At 38.2% G+C, this 21,490-nt stretch overlaps 2 protein-coding genes across 3 annotated transcripts in view; one reads left to right on the forward strand and one right to left on the reverse strand.

The window, feature by feature from the left end:
* The window catches only part of COL4A4 (collagen type IV alpha 4 chain), a 78,354-nt gene extending 69,593 nt beyond the window's left edge, over positions 1 to 8,761 (reverse strand). The window contains exons 1-4 of one of the 2 annotated variants that reach the window (XM_032225331.1): positions 8,672 to 8,761; positions 5,204 to 5,368; positions 3,040 to 3,079; positions 13 to 84 (exon numbers count right to left, since the gene is read on the reverse strand). In XM_032225331.1, coding sequence (XP_032081222.1) covers positions 13 to 84; positions 3,040 to 3,079; positions 5,204 to 5,244 — 153 coding nt within the window. In that variant the 5' untranslated portion in view covers positions 5,245 to 5,368; positions 8,672 to 8,761. Of the gene's footprint in view, positions 1 to 12; positions 85 to 3,039; positions 3,080 to 5,203; positions 5,372 to 8,671 lie in introns of both variants that reach the window. The other variant, XM_032225332.1, reaches the window with a different exon arrangement.
* Positions 8,762 to 8,807: 46 nt separating this feature from the next.
* The window catches only part of COL4A3 (collagen type IV alpha 3 chain), a 69,431-nt gene continuing 56,748 nt past the window's right edge, over positions 8,808 to 21,490 (forward strand). Inside the window, exon 1 of the mRNA XM_032225330.1 lies at positions 8,808 to 9,020. Within this exon, the coding sequence (XP_032081221.1) occupies positions 8,910 to 9,020 (111 nt within the window). The 5' untranslated portion in view covers positions 8,808 to 8,909. The remainder of the gene's footprint in view (positions 9,021 to 21,490) is intronic.

The following is a 21,490-nucleotide window of genomic DNA, read 5'->3' on the forward strand; positions in this document are numbered from 1 at the left end:
ACTAAAACTTACTCTTGAGCCTTTTTCAGGAAAGCACCGGCAAATGGAGCAATCTTCTCCACCACAATGTCCAATATATGAGCCCTAAAAAGAAATAGAAGATATTCCTGTTATCCCATTTCAGATCTGTTTACCAATGTCATATAAATGTATGACATATAAATTCCAAAAGTATTTGGAAGCTTAGAAATGCTTAATCATCAATAAGGCTATTAAAAAACTTGTTTACAAACTATATATAAAAGAAATAATGGATAAAATACTGATTGATAAGGTTATAGAATCACTAAACCTGTATGTGTGTATGTGTATACTGTATATGTATTATTTTATTTCACATTTTTGTACTGTATTAGATGTCTATATGTCTATATCTCCCCACACACACACACATGTGCCAAAAAAGCATCTAAAATTAACCCCAATGAGACTACCTTTAGACAGCTAAAGTTATGGAATGAATATTACAGATTTTTTATAAAAGAGCAAAAAGAAAAAAACCACAAAATCAGGAAATTAGCTAAGGGTGGTAATGGAATTTTTTTTAAGTTAAGTCAAAACAGAAATGCACACAAAATGATTTGCTCCTGGACAAGGCAAAAGAAATAGGAACCAATCAGTGAAGACCATGAAATTTAAGAAATTGCTTAATTTTAAGTAAAAGAGGATAAGTGTGAGACCTATAAAAGACACCAATCAGGATTCTGAGAATTGTCCTTGAAGTGCTGGGAAACAATTCCCTAGCCAAAACCGAAACAAAACAAATATTAAGATATTATTGGGAGCTTTGAAAGTTTTATAGGAAGAGATACATTTTGGAAAGATGTCGGTGTAATTTTTTTCTGATTTTAAACAAAAATGAATATACCAAGCCTAGAACAAAACTGCCAAAATGTTTCTTTAAGGAATCTTGTGCCATTAAAGCATTGAAGAAATATAATATAGAAAGTTGCTACTGTGTGGTAATAATATTAAATGTGGCACTTTTATGCATGTAAGTTGATTCTTATATGCCATTGGAAAAGGGATTAACTTTTAAAAGACTTTTAGTCTTTTAGACAACCATAAAAATTTCAAGCAGATAAAATGGAATATTATCAGAGAATATGTTGGAGTTACGGTATCAGCTGCCTAAGTGGCAATATAGTTTTTCATCCACATACTTATTAGTTAGAATATCTGCAATAAATATAATATTCATAAAATATGTGAACTAATCTACAAAATTGGCCATGATTTCATATTTGTATCTCAGCCACACAACATGTAAACCAAAAATATGTGCATATTGGTGATATAATGCATCTTCCATTCTTGACTTTTGTCCCTCATTATAATTTTAACTCTATGCCTATTACCAAATAGGTTTATATTTTCATGGTGTTCTTTTATTTATTCATCAATTTATTTGTTTTATATATCAAATGTATATGGCTACCCGTTTCATGAAATGTGACTCTGGGCAATGTTCAACAATGACACAAAATGGTTTTTTAAAAGTTATTATTAAAAAGTTTTTTAAATAATAATAATAATCCTAAAATGTGTAAGATATTATATGTTAGTAATCATAGAGAAGATCTCCATGATCTCCTGGGAGTCTCAGGCCTGATGACATATGAGCCAGTCCTTGAGTGACTTTTTTAAAGTATTTAATGATGGAGCCCTTCAGATTCTCCTCATAGTTTTCTCATTAAATGAACTGGCCGTTTTTTTCCTTATCAAAAATATTTCCAAAACATTTTGTTTTCTTGCTCTTTGGTCTGTATATGTGTTTACGCATACTTAGTTATGCAAAAAAAAAAAAAAGACATCTGGGTCATTTTATCTTGAGGCAAAATTCCAAGGGAAATATCAATCTATCTCTTGCTTTTCTGGCTTTTTAGATGCATATTTCTGAGGCACTATGACTGTTAAAAAGTTTCTGGGTGTCCCCCACCTCCCAACTAAAACATGTTTTATTATCATTCTAGGCAAACTATTTTTCAGTTTAACCTTGCACTGAAGATTAACACGCTAGAATAGTCAAAACATAGATTAATCACAAAAATTTTGACTATTTTTCATTTAACGATTTACAGCTCCCCCCAAAGAAAACAGTGTGTTGTGGAATCATCAAATTCTTTGCAAGTGACCTTGGGTTCCTTAGAGGAAGGTGTGTAATAATAAATTACATTTTTGAGCTTCCTCTGCAAGAAATGTTTGGCCTATGTTCTACTTTCAGTTCACTTAAGATGTCACCAGCAGCTAAAATTTGGGTGAGAAGTTTCTCAAATGTGATGAGGTTTTGTGGCAATTTCTTATACTGATGAATAAGTGGGGAAAGGCTTCCTGAAGAGAGAAAGTTTGCTTAAATTATTATTTGCTACCTTATTACTTGCATCGATTTTGGGAAGTATATAAGCTATAGAAGTTCTTAGGTTTTCAAGTTGCAGATATTTTAAGCCTGAAACCATCCAAACTATGCAATTAGTATATGCTTTCTAAAAACAAATTTATGAATAGTTTGCCCACAACAATAATAGGGGCATTGCTTAGGAAGGTTATTAGCCTGCTTTGTAAGATTAATTTCATATTCAGACCAGATGCCTATGAGAGTTTTTTCTTAAATCCTAACTTCCAGTATGCTTCAGCTTCAATGCTATACTCTATCCTGATGTTTAATTGTACAGAAAATCAGATATGATTTGCTAAATATGCTATTGAAGTAATTCTCACTTTAATTATATTCAAACGTTCATATTGAGCTTTACAGCAAATGTTACTACTTAAAAATCCCACTATATTCAATACGTAAATGTAAATTTGCTAGCTAATTTGAGTAATTATACTAAGGAATCTTTTCCAAGCAACTTTATGTTTTCCAATAGGTCAGGGCATGATAACATTGAAGATATGCAAAATTATTTATTGGTTGAAGTTATTATTCAATTTTCATCAACACATACATTATCTCAGATATTTTATTGATTCAAAAATAATTTTGTAACATGCACGTGAATAAAAAGGAAGGGTTTTTTTTTTATTTGTATCACTTACCCCAGAAGATGTATGGACTGAAGCAACAATTATAAGCCACCTAATTCACAGAAAGATACAAATTAAATTAGGATAATCAGCCTCAAATTGATATAAGAAAATCTTACTGCAAGGTTTTAAAAGAATTAGAAAAATGATTAGGATTTTTTTCTTTATTTTTCTAGTAAAATAGTGGCTCGGTTTGCATATAGTTAAACTATACATAGTTTAAGATATCACAATTAAAGAGTGATTCTCTGTGTCAAACTTACTCAGCCACTGTGATTACTTTATATCATGTGAGTCTTTAAAATTGAGAAAATTGAAAAAAATATAATAAAGCATATGATGGGATGTTAGACAAACATATCACCTTCTCTCAAGATATAAAATGGAAAGACTATAAGAGTGTGGATTTTATATCCTATGTATCATTTATTAATTCTTCATAGTTCCTTATGAACACTCACATATTTGCACAGTTAATACAGGTAGTCCTCAAATTATGACAACTGAGCCCAAAATATCTGATGCTAAGTAAATTAAGTGAATTTTGCCATGGTGACACAGTGGTTAGAATGCAGTATTGCAGACTAACTTTGCCCACTGCCAGGAGTTTGATTCTCACTGGCTCATGGAAACATGGGTAAATTAGAAAATTCTCTGTTTCATTAACCAACAAAATTAATATTTGTGCTTATATTTTGAATTTTGTCAGTATCTAGCAAATATAAGGGTAAATACCAGATGCAATCTATTTCAAGTAATACAATAAAATACAATACAATAGCAGAGTTGGAAGGGACCTTGGAGATTTTCTAGACCAAGCCCCTGCCTAGGCAGGAAACCCTATACCATTTCAGACAAATGGCTATCCAACATCTTCTTAAAGACTTCCAGTGTTGGGGCACTCACAACCTCTGGAGGCAAGCTTTCCACTGATTAATTGTTTTAACTGTCAGGAAATTCTCCTCAGTTCTAAGTTGCTTCTCTCCTTGATTAGTTTCCACCCATTGCTTCTTGTTCTACCCTCAGGTACCTTGGAGAATAGTTTGACTCCCTCTTCTTTGTGACAGTCCCTGAGATATTGGAACACTGCTATCATGTCTCCCCTAGTCCTTCTTTTCATTAAACTAGACATACCCAGTTCCTGCAACCGTTCTTCATATGTTTTAGTCTCCAGTCCCCTAATCATCTTTGTTGCTCTTCTCTGCACTCTTTCTAGAGTCTCCACATCTTTTCTACATCATGGCGACCAAAACTGAATGCAGTATTCCAAGTGTGGCCTTACCAAGGCCTTATAAAGTGGTATTAACACTTCACCTGCGTGACCCGTCAAAACCACGTTCGACTAAGCCACACCCGATTAAACCGCGTCGCTGATGTCATCAACAGGGCGACAACAGCCAGCGCGGAGAAAGAAGGGCGCTTTAAATAGCGCTTTGAAAGCAAGCCAATTCAACTTAAGGTAAGGGTTAGGTTTAGGGTTAGGTTAAGGGTTAGGATTAGGTTTAGGGTTAGGTTAAGGGTTACGTTTAGGGTTAGGTTTAGGGTTAGGTTAAGGGTTAGGTTTAGGGTTAGGTTTAGGATTAGGTTTAGTGGGGTTAGGTTTAGGTTTAGGGGTTAATTTTAGGTTTAGGGTTTACAGCGTGCTTCTGTCTCCGCGCTGTCGCCCTGTTGATGATGTCAGCTATGTGGTTTAGTCGGACACGGTTTAGTCGAGCACAGTTTTGTGGTGGAACCCTTCACCTGATCTTGATTCTATCCCTCTGTTTATGTAGCCTAGAACTGTGTTGGCTTTTTTGGCAGCTGCTGCACACTGCTGGCTCATATTTAAATGGTTGTCCACTAGGCCTCCAAGATCCCTTTCACAGTTACTACTGTTGAGCAAGGTACCACCTATACTGTACCTGTGCATTTCATTTTTCTTGCCTAAATGTAGAACCTTACTTTTTCCACCATTGAATTTCATTTTATTAGATAGTGTCCAATGTTCAAGTTTGTCAAGATCCTTCTGTATCTTGAGCCTGTTTTCTGGACTGTTGGCTATTCCTGCCAGCTTGGTGTCATCTGCAAATCTGATGAGTTCCTCATTTAGTAGCACCAATCAGAAAAACCAGCAGATTGAGCCTGCTTCTGTTTTCTAATTTGAAAGTTATTGCTATAACTAGAAGAGAAAACTTACCATATACATGTAATCAATTTAATCCAATATAAGCAATTCATTATGGATGTCGTTTATATTAATATGTTTGAATCCAGGCCTTCAAAATTTTAATTTTTAATAACAAAGACTTGATCCCACTGCCGGTATAAAAACCACGTTTAACATTCTTCTTGGCTTTGTGATCTGCTGGGAAAGAAAGTATGACAAACTTTAATTTTATGCCCAAATATTTTTAACTTTACATTTAAGTTGAGATATTTTGGAAATGTTAGCAGCAAGGGTGGATTGCTGCCAGCATTACTGCCGGTTTGGTGCACGCAAAATGTGTGCACATTTGTATGTAAATAGGTCTGTTCGTGTGCAAAACATTAAAAATGAAAAAAAGTTATTTTTTTCAATGAAAATTGGTCTGTGTATGCACAGAACCTAAAATCAATCAAGCACCACAGGAAAACTGGTTCAGGGGAGTGGCAGGCCTGGGTCGCTGTTGGTTCCAGCGACCCAGGCCATCAAACCACTACCGGTTTCAGCTGAACCGGTCCAAACCAATAAGAACCCACCACTGATTAGCAGACTCTTCTTAAGTGAAATACTAATGTAAATGTCCATTAACTTAGTCTTCTGTTGTCATGGAACAAATGCTCTTGCTTTCATTTATATATACACAACACGATTTCCCCATCTAATATTGTTTTCAAAAGCAAAAACATAATCAGATAGACAATAAATCTCAAGTTTTTTTAAAAAAAAACATGCATGTCAGAAAAATCAATGTACATTTCAGACACCTAGAAACGTGCCTGTTATCCATGATAGGATTATTTACAGGCACCTGCAAATGTTTCTTTATTCCAGTTTGAGGTTTAGCTATGCCCTAATGAAGGAACCATCAAAGAACCTGACCCTAGGCCTCATTTAGGTCTCTACTCCAGAGCAGTGCAATAAAAGAAACTTGATTTATGAGAATTTAATTTAGTACCAAAATGTTTTTTAAAAAAAAATATCTAAGAACTTCTATTTGGGTGGACCAAGATGTCTTTTGTCATTTTTTAAAGAAGCAAGAGAATTCTTATGAGTGTTTGGAAGATCTCTTTCTAGAACTCCAGAAAACTATTTTAATCCAAGTAGAAATATGGATGTAAACGTAAAGTTAATTTGTTTTGGCATTGTTTTCTAATTACATAGTTATCTTTTAAAAAATAGCTGAATACTAACTCTGGCACACCTAGTAGGAGTTTTGATTTTTCTTTGAATAACAAATTCCTTCCATATCACAATTCTAAACCAAAAAGAGAGATTTGAGGGTAACGTAACATAACAGAAATAGTTGCAAAAAGAATTTAGAATAAGGCCAAAAAAGTCTTACTCTTGTTTAGAGTCTGAATAGCTGAGATTCAAAAATGATTCTAGGATTTTTAAGTTTGAAACCCAGATGATTGCCTTTAATAAGGTTAGCATAGGGAAAAGTCTTCATTCAGAACTTAGAATGCAACATGCTTTTATCACCTGTAATTTAGCATGCTGGCCTGGTTTAGCCATTATGCAGTAAAATATGAAGAATACTCGTTTTCTCACTAAAAAGTATAGTTAGCTGAACCATGTTTCACACAATATCTAAACCATACCAAAGTTTGCCAAACAAACAAACAAATTGAATATGTCTTTAAAATATTACTTGCTTCCCCCCCCCCTCCAGAAGGGGCATTAACTTGAGGAAACATAGACAGCATCTATAATGCTTAACTCTGACTCTGTTAAGTGTGTCACATAATACCTCAAAAATTCATTTTAAGCCTATTCAATTTCAGTGTAATTAAACTTCTAAGCTACCTTGACAAGCTTTAAGCAAGTATTAAAAATGCATTCTCAGTCAACATAATTTTATAGTCTTAATAATAAATAGAAAGTAAGTGATAGTGACAGAGAAATCCTGAAACAATGTTGGAAGGGACATGGAAGTAATAGGCTAGTTTTCCGGAACTAACACCATCTTTTCTTGGATCAGTTAATGTAAAAAAGTCTTACAGACAAGGTAACAGAATCATTTTACTGCACCTGCTGTTATAAATCAATCTGATATGAGGAAATGACAGGGTAACTTAAGGCCAAAATATTTTACTCTACATGTATTAACATAAATTATGTACACCACATATACTAAAAAAAATCTGCCATTTCCACCCTCTCTATAGTAAAAACAATTTGCCTTAATGGGTGAAAAAAATAATGTCCAAATATTTCTGCAAAAAATCATTTTGTCACAGCTTTGGATGTGGGCCCTAATGTGACTTTTAAAATTCTGAAATCCAAAGACCCAGGGATTTCCCACTAAAGATATATCTAAACAACAGTTTGCTTATTCCAAACAAAAAGTAGGGCTATTGCCCCTGGACTACAAAAAACTCAATAGTAGCAAAGAGATTCAGAACCTTCTAATTGATATAACAGCAAAAATCCAGACAGGGATGTACTTTGGCCTGGTATAAAGAAATGGCCACAATACAGCTCTGAATTCCCATTTTTTTCTGATAACTCAGAATTTTCCATGACCCAGGTAGTTGACAATTGATGGCAAATTACACCCCAACAAGCCTATTAGCCTTTCTTCCAGGAATATTTAGGGTTCAGCTGAACCCTAAATATTCTAAACAAGGAACAAGGAGGGCACATGTTTAAATGGTTAGCTAGCAGCTTTGGGCTGTGCTAAACATACCAAGCCAGAGGAAATAAATCTTAAGGTATCTCCAGATTTGAGCCAAACAGGTCAAAGTTTGTGAGCACCATTCTCTTATCCCAGGATATCTGGCCACTATTCCAATTTATATCTAGTAGAAAGAAAAAGACCAGGAATTTCCCCCAGGTATACCCAGCACAGCCCAGCTCTGCCCTGCCAAGTTCCTATGGCATTGTTGCTATATCATGCAATGAAATACCAGCTCATCTTAAATTGTCCTTAGCTGCACCAGCATTAAAGAAGTATTTCCCCTTGTATTCCAATCTCTTCCAAGGGCAAATATCAGCATGTGAATAGTTTGTTAGGCTTTGTCACTCATTACCTTGAAGGAAGAGCAGAAAAGCCCGAAGTAAATGAGGAGAGAGGCCCTAGAGGCAGGATAGGGATTTCCCACGGAAGAGCAAATGTCATCCTGCACACTTCTCTGCCAACTCGAAGACAGATGGATGCAAAGCTCTTCAACTTAGCAGCGGAAGGCAAACCTTCCGCTCCCTTCCTTAGAGGGCAGCCTTCCCGATCAGGCAATTCAGAGGTGGTGGAACGCTGACCCCTGGACCGCGTTGTATTATGAGAGTTTGGGTCCCAACACATCGGATACTTGGCTCGGGATGCTACCTTCTCCTCCTTCCCCTCCATAACCCCACCTTCCTTTCCCCTTTGGGTCCCAACACATCGGATACTTGTTTCGGGATGCTACCTTCTCTCCCCCCCCCCCACAACCCCCCTTCCTTTCCTCGCCAGGACGGGCTTACCTGACTTCTAGGAGACCAGCCCCTGAAGCTGCCGCTCGGTTTCCTCTTCTAGGGCAAAGTACTGCCGCTTCTACTCTTCTCTAATCTCCTCCCGCCACCCCAGGGGGGGAGGAGCTTTCCGTGGACCGTGCAAGGATGCGCCGGGTGGGTGGGTGAGTGAGTGAGTGACATCAGGACAGAAGCGAAGGGACCGCAGACCGGTGAGACTGGAAAGGAAAGTCAGGAGTGCCGCGTGGACATGGAGGGGCTCGTGCGCCCCAAAACCTGGCACTTGGGGCTAGCCGTCATTTACATGCTGGCTTTGGGCGGCTGGGAGCAGGACGGCTTTCCTACTGCTGTTGCCGCGAAGGTGAGTGTCGTCAGTGATGCTGACCGGCTAAAGCGGCTTTCTGCCTGCGGAGTAACCCGAGGGGAAATAGCCCACCCACCTTCCCCATCTCCGTCTGGGCACTGTTTCTTTCAGCAGGACTCCAGTATCTTTAACAGAAAGAAATGTCAGGGCAGCTTTGCCACCCGGGAGACGGTTTCATCTGCTGAAGTTATTCCTTGCTTATTTGTAGCGTTTTCTAGCCTGCTTTTTCCATTAGATAAAAACCAACAGTGGGTACAATTCATTAGAAACTGTTAAACGTAGTTTTAATCTGAATCTTTATCAGAAAGCAGGGAGGAAAGAAACAGATCGCAGTTCCCTGCTTTGCCTGAAAAAACCTTTGCCCAAGTCTAAGAAGCAGTAAAAAGTTATTTTGAAACGAAAAGATGGCGCTAAGTTGATTGAGGCTTTTTTGCTTTCTACATTGGTGACTTAAAATTGTACCCGCTGCTGTGCTCTCAAGTCAGTTGCCTTTTCCTCAAACCCCCCCCCCCCTTTGCATTTGGTAACATGTGACTTGCTTCAATAAGAACTGTCTTCTCTGGAGGTGTTTTGCTTCAGCGCACCTGTCTTGCTGTCATATGAATTGCATTGTGCAGGCAAATCTGGGAAGATATGAAAGGCAGCCTACAGCATGTAGCAGACAGTTTTCAAAAAGCTAAACATGAAGCCCAAAGCATCACTTTTGTTTTCTTCCTCTTGGAAAGTATTACCTATTTGCCACAAAAAAAAAAGTATAAACAGGAGAATGATCCCTGAAACTCTCATTGGCACAACCTTTTCTGGACACAACAGAATGCAGAGTTCTAGAAGAGTTGTTTTGTGATTAGCAGTGATAAAAAGATTTAAAAAGCATTCAAATTACAGGCAAAGGCAAATGTGGGCATGTTTGGTATCTCTTGAAAATTGATGAACAAATTATGTAGGGGGGGAGCCTTTTAGAAACAACTGTTCAATAAAAGAAGAAAGCAATTATTGTTATAGAAAAATAATGACAGATGATCTATAATTTTATCTTGTCCCAGAGATGATAAATGCTTGGATGAAAGTGCATACAAAGGTTATTTGCTTAAGATCTTCTTCCTCCTCCTTCCCCTTCCTCCTCCCCCTCCCTCCTTCTCTTCCTCTTCTTTTCCTTTTTCCTTTTTCTTCCTCCTCCTTCTCTTCTCTCTCTCTGTCTCTCTCTCTCCTATTTAATCTAGCGATCTCAAGGGGGCAGACTTAATCTAATATTTTTGCCTCCTATTTTCCTCCAAAAAAGCAACCATATGAGATGGGCTTGGTTGAGAGAGAATGACTAGCCCAATCATCTAGTCATTCTAAATGTATATGTTCTTTTGTGCTCTCATTTTAAAGAAAAACTCATTCAGCAGTTACTTCCTTCCTTAGCTAGTACTTCCTTAACTGTATATTTGATTATATTAAACGGTTTGTACATTTACTGATTTTGGCATATGTTTGGTACCATTGCACAGAAATCCCAATTAAGATAAATAGTTACTAGTTGTTAAATTGTGGGTTTAATTATATTAATCAGAACTAAAGCCAATTAGAATTCAATAGGATTTATAGAAAGATGTTGAAAAATCATATGCTGTTCTTTATCACTTGAGAAATACCCAGTGCTATGTTGTAATCCATATTATATTCAGCATAAAGTTTGAGAGGAATTTAGTTATAAAAACATGAAACAGCTTCATGCTTCTTAAAGCATTTCAATATAATACAATAGCAGAGTTGGAAGGGACCTTGGAGGTCTTCTAGTCCAACCCCCTGCCTAGGCAGGAAACCCTACAGCACTTCACACAAATGGTTATCCAATATCTTATTAAAAACTTCCAGTGTTGGGGCATTCACAACTTCTGGAGGCAAGCTGTTGCACTGATTAATTGTTCTAACTGTCAGGAAATTTCTCCTCAGTTCTAAGTTGCTTCTCTCCTTGATTAGTTTCCACCCATTGCTTCTTGTTCTACCTTCAGGTACCTTGGAAAATAGTTTGACTCCCTCTTCTTTGTGACAACCCCTGAGATATTGGAACACTGCTATCATGTGTCCCCTCGTCCTTCTTTCTATTAAACTAGACATACCCAGTTCCTGCAACTGTTCTTCATATGGTTTAGTCCCCAGTCCCCTAATCATCTTTGTTGCTCTTCTCTGCACTCTACAATGCTATTGTATTGTATTATCTGGTTTTTATACCTAAGGGAAGCCTAGAACTCACACTGTCCTAGTTTCTAGGCCAGCGCCTTAACCACTACACCAGACTGTGCATTCATGTATCACATTGTCAAAGTTTATTTTAGCCATGTTTTATCAACCAATGCATAATTGGCAAAGTTTTTGCAGTATGCTAAATTAAAATAAGATATAATATATCATGATTTAAAATAATGTGTGGATCCAATCTCTCAAATTGCTCTATTTCTTTAACACAGAATCTCATAAAAATCTGGTGAAGTACAATTTTTCATAGCAAATGGCTTCAAAATCACATATCACTAAATATTTCAGCTTCAATTATATTGTTTCGGTTGAGTAACTAGTCTACATAATTATCTGATAAACAAAATAAACCAAAAGCCTTCCCATGCTGGAATGTGGGTGGTCCCTAACATTTTTGAATTTTACGACTATTATTTGCATTTTTACCAATTATCTAACTACAGTTTCTCTTCCGTAAGCAGCAATAACATCCTCCCAACTGCTTGGCAGCTGTTGCATCCTGAACACAGATTTTTTTGCTGCCTAGTCAAACTTTTTTCTCAAATGGTCTTCAGCTTTCATTTATCTGACATACACAGCTAAGAAGCAGATACTTATTTGTCTTGAAATGTATCATGACAATATTTACAACCTTAGAATTTAGTGAAAATGTATGAAGAAAAGTATGAAGAGGAGAGTATCTTCAGGGCCTTATCACAGCCTCCAACATTCTGTTTTCAATACTAGCCTCTTCCTAGGCAGTATCTAAATACATGTACTTAACAGTGCTCCCCCCCAAATGTGATACTTATAAGTGATATTACAGAATTGCAAAACATGTTTGTAGGGTTGCACTATAATTCACTATTTTCCTGCATTGTTCTGCTCATCTTCAAGAAATATATAATAGCAATCTTTTCTTTTTGGCAATGCCAGTCAATAGCTCCATCTTCTATGTATTTGTCTCCCTTTAAATCAGTGTTTCTCAACCTTGGCAACTTGAAGACGTCTGGACTTCAACTCCCAGAATTCCCCAGCTGGCTGGGGAATTCTGGGAGTTGAAGTCCAGACGTCTTCAAATTGCCAAGGTTGAGAAACACTGATTTAAATTGTCTAAGAATTGTTACTTTTGCAATAAAGAATCATACCTGATCATGATTTATGGACTATGCTGACCCACTAAATTAAGCCTGCATATGTTTTTTTCTCTTTCTCTTTCTCTCCCTCCCTCCCTTCCACTCACCCACCCATCCACCCACTGTATGTCCGTGTGTGTGTGTGTGTGTGTGTGTGTGTGTGTGTGTGTGTAGGCTTTGCGTTCTTGTTCTTTGGATGTAATTAAAAGGTGAGGTACAGTAACCAACTTGAAATTGGGATGCATGCTGTAGAGAGATTTCTCAGACATCTAAATGACATGTGATATTATGACATTGTGCAGATGGGTGAGGCTGGCTAGCTGCCTCTCTCTCTGCCCTCTTCTTTTTCCTTCCTTCTTTTAAAGTTTTCTGTGGCTGTTCTTTCTTCTTTTTTAAGTTGTATGAGCTTATTTAAAGGCTTATCACACCTTATTCTTTAGAATTCTCATAATATGGGAAAAATTACACCACACCTTTTTAGAGAATAACTAAGTCCATCATTTATACTTATAGGGCAAGTATTGTCCACAGCTTCTTTATAAGGGACTGCTACTGCCCACAAGGGAAACCCGAGGTCTCTGGGTTTAAGATTAAATTTGCCTGGCATGAAAGCTGAACAGTAACAAAAAGGTTTCTATTTCTCTTCTTGCAAACAATTCTCAGCTTCTTGAAATACTGTAAATGATTCTGCATTATCTGAAAAAAGATAATGCTTGAATATCAGGCTTTCTTTCAGAACGTTTGAAATTGTGCTCCTTACTACTGCTTCCAAATTATGTGCTTGTACATTGGCCTAGAAGAATCCATTACTTTCCCCTTCTTATAGCACAAGTAAAAAAACAGACCTAAACATTTGAAAGTTTAAGAAGATATTCTAGAAATGTATAGCTTTTCTATGCATCAGATCTTTATACTCTCTTCTTTTATTTTCTGACCTTTTCATACTACCAGCTGGTGCCTGTGCATTCTTTGGGAGAAAAATGAGATGGTGGACTTTTGAAATGCACATTAATAACAACTAGATTGGGAAAATTAAGCAACAGTATTAAATAGATTGTATCCTGTGTCCATTTTTCATATTGTGTTTCAAATGTTTTATTCATTTTCATTTTTCAATTTTGTACATTCACTTATATACTGAATATTTGCAATAATAATAATATAATAAAAAAAAACCCAACCTAAACACAACTCATCATAAACCCAACCTGTCGCTTTCATACACCCCTTCTTCTCCCCCTCCAACTTTCCTTTCTCCCTCCAACAATCACCCCTCCTACTTCCCTTTCCCCTCCTATCTTCCTTTCTCGCCTTCCTCACCCTCCTTCCCCTCTCATCCTCCTTACATTCCCCTCTTCCTCCCTCCTTACTTCTCCCTCTTCTTTTCCTCTACTTCTCACTTTGGTGCATTTCTCTATTCATTAATCTATTCAATTACTAAAAATTGCGCTAAAAAGAAAAGAGAAGGAAAAAAAATAAAAAGAAAAAGAAAAAAAAAGAGAAAAATAAAAAGAAAAGATAAGGAACAACAGTATACAAGTGTATTCTTCTTATTCTATATATTGAGACTATATCTCCACCCACCCACCCACCCCCAATGAACCCCCCCTCCCTAATCCCCTCCGACTTCCCAGGTCCCACACCCGGCACAGTTCAGTACCATTCACCTTCTAGAATATCTTATTAACAATAATAATGAAAATAAAATAAAAAGAACACTCCGAAAAAGAAAAAAAACGAAAAAAAAATAAAAAAATAAAAATCTTTTGCATTATGCTCAGCCTCCCATCATTCTTAAAATTTAAACAGTATAGATCATTCCATTTATATTTTATCTTCGTCCCTTGCTTCTTTGATATTTACCCCCATCTTCCTGTAGACTCTCCAGATAGCCTTTCTTAACCTTATATTCAAATAATAGTTTATACAAAAATCAATTTACCTTCAAATACAGAGCAGTCTAATCATACTTTCGCTACTCCTCTTCCTACCCCTCGTTTCTCATCTCCATTCCTCCCAAGCCCAAATTCCATAAGATTAGGATCTCACTCTTCACTTTAAAATCCTGAGCTTTTTATGTTATACTTCAAGCATGTAAATCCGTAAAATGTGTGCCCAAAATCCATACCACTTCATTCAGTCCCAGGATCCCTTCATCCATGTCCCGCTCCACCTTCCCTTCTGCCCCACTCCTCCCAACTCCATTCATCCCAAACCGCAATTCAAATAAATCTTGGTCCCCGCTTTCCTCACACCAGAAAACAATTCGTGCGCAGTTTGGATTAAAATTCAAATAAGTCTTATAAAGATCCCATACAATATCTGTCCAAAATAAGCAATGCTTCTTTCCATTCCTCATTGGTACACAGCTTTACCATTTCGTACCAAACAGGAATCCTAAAATTTTAATCAGTCCAAGAGCTTAAAAAGTATTTTAAAGACATCGCTGGATCTTTATTCTTTACTCTTCTGCCCTTCCGGAAAGAGAAGGCAACCCTCTGCCTTATAACCACGTGTCCCGCTGCTTTGAAAATATGGCTAAATCCTCAGTTTCCGCTCTTCTGCCTCTCCGGTAGGGGGAGAACAACTCCCTCCATCTTGTAACCAAGTGAATTGCTGCTTGTCTTTCCTTCACCTTGTCTTTCCGCATTTCCGAGTGAGTCAAGAAGCCCCGCCTTCAGAGTTTTATAATAAAAGTCCTGAGCTTCCGAAACAGAATTGAGACGAAATCTTTGATTCTCGAGTGTAACTGTGATTCCAACTGGAGCTTCCCATTTATACTGTATTTGACGATTTTTAAGCTCTTGGGTTAAAAAAGTATAGTCTCTCCTTGCTTGCAGCATCTGGAGTGGTATTTCTTTAAAGACAAACAAATCTTGCCCATCGATTCGGAGCCTGTTGTTGTAAAGCTTATGGATGATCGCATTTCTGGATTCTCTTGTGAAAAAGTATATAATTATGTCTCTTGGAAGCTGTCGCTGTTCTGCTACACACGAATTCTGGTGATAGATTTTTCGAATATTCCAATCAAAATTGAATCCCGGACTTCCCACCGCTTGACTGAAAGCCTCTACAAACGTCTGTTTCAAGTTCTCTCCTTTCTTTTCGGGCAGTCCTCTGACTCTTATTGCAAACGCCTTTCTGTTATAATTTATCATTATAAGTTGTGTTTGAGTATCTCTAATCTCTTGTTGTAATGCTTGGATGTTGGAAGTCAAATTAGAATTAGCCTCCTCCAAAGTTTCCAGTTTAGTCTCCATTTCTTCGATATAATCTGTCAAAGTAGACATAGCTTCAAACATATCCACCTTTATTAGGGCAATCTTAGTCTGTATTTTGTCGCATAAATCCAGCACAAATTCTTTGATTTCTTAAAATCATTGAGTATTTGAAAAAGAAGCTCCTGTGTTAAGGAATCTCCAGTAGGGGGTGTAGGAGGCGAGGGCAGCGATTTACTAACAAGTTCTTTAAGCACATGCGGGGGGGGGGGAGCGTTTTGCCTGCTTAGACCTGGGAGGCATTATAGATAAAAGCTGAGAATAAACAGATAAACAGTGTCTTCACCTGCTCAGTTCTCAATAAGTTATTTGTAGATTTTGCTTGTTAATGAGTAGCAGTCTCCGGGGAGATAAAGCCGGTTAATTACGTCATCAATCACCAACATAGTAAAAACGCCATTTTGCAGCACGATTGAACAAAGAAGTTTCAAAGGAAAACAAGGCTGGTGTTTAGATAGTTATAAAAAAGGAACATCACAGGAGTAAAACCCGCTCGTGTTGGTCTTAAGTTGCTTTAAGCAGTTTATCATTGTCCTGAGGGGGGGGGAATCGCCTGTCTAGGGCTGCAAAAAAAAAAGCAGCTGAGAAGAACTGGCTGGAGATAAGAGCTCAGTTACGCTGGATCTTTTCTCCGTTCGCAGCCCAAAGAAAAAAGAAAAGGGGCTGTGAACTACGAATAAATCCTAGCACCTGAGCTTCTGCCTGCCCCTTTCTGCCAAAAAGGGGTGATATCTATTGATCTTAATTAGATATACAGACCAGAACTCTGAGAGGAGCTCCGTTGAGCTCCTTCGGCGACAGGCTCCGCCCCCAGGAAGTCCGTCCATTTTTCATATTCATCCAGCAAACCAGGAACAAAAAAAAAAAAAAAACCCTTGGACATTTATTCATAGGTATTTACACAGAACTCTCTCTATATATTATCAAACCTCTTGTGTTTATCTATTGGTTAATTATCTGATAAAGGAAAGTATTTGTTTGTAAGCCCTCAATTAGCCCAAATAGTGCACTATAACCAGTGACGTGCAGTGAGCTTCATGGCCGGTGAGACAAGTGTGAAAGCCCCGCTGAAGCCCCGGTGCCGCGTCCGCCATAGAGCGGGATCGGGACCCGCTCTATGGCAGACGATGCCGGGATTTTAAAGTCCTGCTGCCGGGGCCCTGCCGCCACTTTAAAGCCCTGCCACCGGGGCCTAAGCGGCCATGATTCCCCCCTCCCCAGCCAGCCAGCCAGCCCACCCAGCCCATTCCTCCCCCGGTGCGGCGAGCTCCAGCGGGCTGGACACGGGTGTGAGGGGCCTGGCAAAAGAAAGCAAGTGCCAGCCCGCCACCGCTGTGTCTAACAGGCCAGGCATCTCGCATTTATGGTGGACATAAATGCGAGACGCCTGGCCTGTTGGACACAGCGGCGAGAACATCCCTGCCGCTGCCATGCTCCACCGCCTCACCCTCCCACCTCCTCCGACCCCACAATTAAATTACAATAATTTTGAATCCCCCCTCCCTCCGTCTGATCCACATACCTTTTCCAGCTGTGGATTTTAACTCTCCTCTTGTCCACCCACCATGATGAAAATGTAAAAAATTAAATAAAAAAGCAACTTACTTAGGCAAGGCATGATTTGCTGCTCCCAGATCAGGAGGCAGGAGAATCACGTGCCTCCTTTGCATAAGGAATTTTTCGTCTTTTAACCCTTGCTTAACTCTGAGCAAAGGTTAAAAGGCGAAAAATTCCTTATGCAAAGGAGGCCCATAGTTCTCTCGCCTCCCCCTACAGTTAGCACTAAGCAGACTCAGAGTCACTGTGACTCTGGAGTCTGGCAGCAACTACCTTAGCCTTTTTAATTATTTTAAATTTTCTTTTCTTTTTCTCATGACACTGATGAGGCCCCGCTTCCCCTGCCTCCCCTGACTGCACATCCCTGACTATAACATAATAATTTTTGAATTTTTTTTTCAAATCCACTAGCTTAAAGAATGCATAAAAATTTGGACTTAAACCAGACTGAAATTGAAATTTCCATGAAGTTCAGGTCAATTTTATTTGCAAAATGATAGATATTGCAGTGGTCACATGATTATGCTTTCCAATGCTCCCTATCAGTTTTTCTCAAGCAAAATTCATGGTGAAGCCAACAAGAAATCAGAAGTCAATCCTTCCCAAAACAATTCAGTAAATTTCATGTTGATTCTGGTCACATCAGACTGCATTATCTTTCTCTCAAAAGATGACTCCACGGGATACAGGTTGTCTAGTTGACTCTAAAGTTTCTGAGAATTTCATTAAGTTAGAATTTCTCATTTCCTTTTTGATAAAGCAAGTTTTGTGACTTTGTTTCATTTCTTGATGACATTATTAATGCTAATGTAATCAAATAAAATACATAATTTCAATGGCATTAAAACATGGCATTGAAATGCTTCTAGCAAACCTGTTCAGCTTATTCCTGCCTCAAATCACTTTGTATGTTGCTTTGTGTACATTTTCCCCCTAAATGGTGATTCCTGGCCTCAGAGTTCTGTATTCCTGCTCACAACTGGGACCATTCCTAGGCCAGTTGCTTGAATTTATCTGGCCTCAAGAGTTTGAGAGAAAAGTTTTCACTCTTGTCCATTTTAAGAGTCACAATAGAAATTCTTCTTAGTGAATAGAAATTCTTCTTAATGCTTTATAAGATTTGTTTGATTTCAGATTAGTATGTTGTATGGACAAAGTTTTTATAGTTTGGAAATCATTCTCTATAATTTTGTAGATTTATACAATATATGTTTTATATGTTTTTCTACTGTGACAAAGCAATGCACAATGTGTGTTAAGACAATATATAAGACACTACAAAACAACATCAGAATACAAAATCAATGTTGCAAATATATTTAATAATCATATTAATAGCACTAAAGTGCAGTCTCTCATTCTTGTATCACAGATGGTCTCTGGAAGAGCCAGATTTTATGTTGTTGTTAATTGTGTGTGACCCATCACGATCCCATGGACAATGTTCCTCCAGACCTTCCTGTCCGCTACCATCCTCTGGAGTCCATTTAAGCTCACACCTACTGCTTTAGTGACTCCATCCAGCTACCTCTTCTCTGTCATCACCTTGTACTTTTGTCCTCAATCTTTTCCAGTATTAGGCTTTTCTCCAGTGAGTCCTTCCTTCTCATTAGGTAGCCAAAGTACTTGAATTCCATCTTCAGGATCTGGCCTTCTAAAAGGCAGTCAGGATTGATCTCCTCTAGGACTGACCAGTTTGATCGCCTTCAGTCCAAGGGACTCGCAGGAGTCTTCTCCAGCACCATAGTTCAAAGGCCTCAGTTCTTTGGTGCTCAGCCTTTCTTATGGTTCAGATTTTCTGCAGCTTTCTAAATGGCAGAAATGAGAGCATGATCTTATAACCAAGTAGTGTGTTCAGTTATAGGGAAGCTGTTGTAGAAAATGATCACCTCTCGGTATCCCTCTCTCATACCTCAAGAGAGATGCAGGTAATTCTTGGGTGAGGAAATTCTGCTTGGAGTCAGAGGTTTTAAAGGTAATCAAGCCTCAAGACATATGTGACATTAAAGGTGATGATCAGCACTTGAAATACATTTGTTAATTCTGGTATTCAACACTATAAATTTTCATACTGTTGATTTCATTGGATTCAATTGAATTAAATTTTAATTTGTATCATCATCCAATGATCTGCAGATCTGATTTTTTTACATATATTGCTATTATTCACTGTATTGTCTGAAGGTTCTTTTGTTCCATCTTGTGTGCTATTGAGTCTTCAAGCATTCTGTAACCTGCTGTTAAAATACCATTAAGTACTGGAACATGAGTCGCGGTGGGGCAGTGATTAGAATGCATTACTGCAGCCTAATTCTGCTTCCTGCCAGCTGCCTGCAATTTGGCAGTTCAAATCTCACCAGGCTCAATGTTGACTCAGCCTTCAACCCTTTGGAGGTCAGGAAAATGAGGACCTAGAACGGTGATGGCAAAACTATGGTACACGTACCACTGGTGGCATGTGGAGCCATTTCTGAGAGCATGCGAGGCATTGCCTTGGCAGCTCCAGTGCGCTGGCTAACTGATTTTCGGCCTTTATTTTTGCCCATTTTTCACCCTCCGGAGGCTTTCCTGAGGGCGAAAAATGGCACAACACACAAACTGGAACTTTCAGAATGGACTTCCAGTTTGCACGTTGAGCTGTTTTTTCGCCCTTCAGAGGCTTTAGGGAAGCCTCCTGAAGCCTTCAGAGGGAGAAAAATGGCCCAATGAGCAAACCGGAAGTCTGAACTTCTGGTTTGTGTGTTGGGCCATTTTTCGCCCCACCTAGGCTCCTAGAAAGTCAGATTTAACTGATGACTAAATGTATGTCTCGAGTTCTCTATGTTTTAGCAAAATATGCTCTCAAAGTAGAAAGCCACACAATTCCTGCTTGTATCATCCCCTCCCTCCACCCATAAAGGTTTTTTTTAATGTGTTATAAGATCATGATTATACCTTACTGAATCTTTTATTCATGAGGATACAGAAAGTATTAAGATGTTTCCCTGAAACAGAGAACCTACATTATTCAAATAGTCCAAGATATCCTGCTGATTAAGGGGGTAAAAAATACCTGGGAACTGCAGGTTTTTGGCAGGTATGTAGTTCAAAGTGATCTGATTACAGAATATTTGTATTTCTAGCTGCCAAAACTGGTTCATGAAGTTTATCTTTGAAACAAGGAGAGCCGGGGGCGGGGGGAGGAATCAAACCACATGTAAGATAGAAAGATAGACGGTGAAAATTCAGTAGCTTCTTCTCATTCTTTGCTAGATAATATTTATTGAAGACTCTAGTAACCCATTGCAGCACAAATCCTGAGCCTGAAGAAAAAAGGACCATTTGTGGAAATGATTAACTCACCATCCTAGACACCAGGAGACTGAGTTCTACCTTAGACATTAAGCCAACTGAGTGATCTTAGCCAGTCACTGTCTCTTATCCTCAGAATCAATTAATGGCAAACTACTTCTGAAAAACCTGGCCAAGAAAACCGCAAGGACCAATCCAAGCAGTTAAAAAAATTACATTGATGATATACGCACCAAAGACGAATTCCTTGTGTGCCCAATCACACTTGGCCAATGAAGAATTCTATTCTATTCTATATTCTATTCACATACTTTAAAGATTGGAAGTCCTACAGGTCTGACATACTTTTTAAATCTTTCAACCAATTTTATTCTGCTGTAATAAAAGAACAAGAAATGTGTGCCCCTTTGTTCATGTCCCCCCTATAGATAATATGAGGGGAAATTGACTTCTTTTGAAATCCTACACTTGCTAAAAGTGAATGTGATGAGTTACAATCTTTTACAACTTAGCCAAATTGAAAATGTGCTCAGAACCAAGATTCTGCCTGTAAGATGGATTGCCTATCTCTGCATAGCTATAGTTTCTGCTGGAACACAAACATTCTCCAAACTGCAAAAAACAAACTTAAACTTTTGTAATTAAACAACAATGTTAATATATTTAATACTTATTACATGTTTAGCTCCTACCCTGCTCCCTAGGAATCTCAAGGTAATGTTATTAGGGCTTTTCTTTCAGCAGCTTAATAGTTATCTTTCTATGCACAACAGTGGTGGGATTCAACATTTTTTACTACTGGTTCTGTGGGCGTGGCTTGGTGGGTGTGGCATGGCTTGGTGGGCATGGCAGGGGTAGGATACTGTAAAATCTCCATTCCGTCCTGATCATTTGGGACTCAGGAGGCAGAGAATAGATGGGGGCAGGCCAGAGGTAGTATTTACCAGTTCTCCGAACCACTCAAAATTTCTGCTACCGGTTCTCC

Source organism: Thamnophis elegans, chromosome 10 (assembly GCF_009769535.1).
Source record: "Thamnophis elegans isolate rThaEle1 chromosome 10, rThaEle1.pri, whole genome shotgun sequence".
Classification (NCBI taxonomy): Eukaryota; Metazoa; Chordata; class Lepidosauria; order Squamata; family Colubridae; genus Thamnophis; species Thamnophis elegans.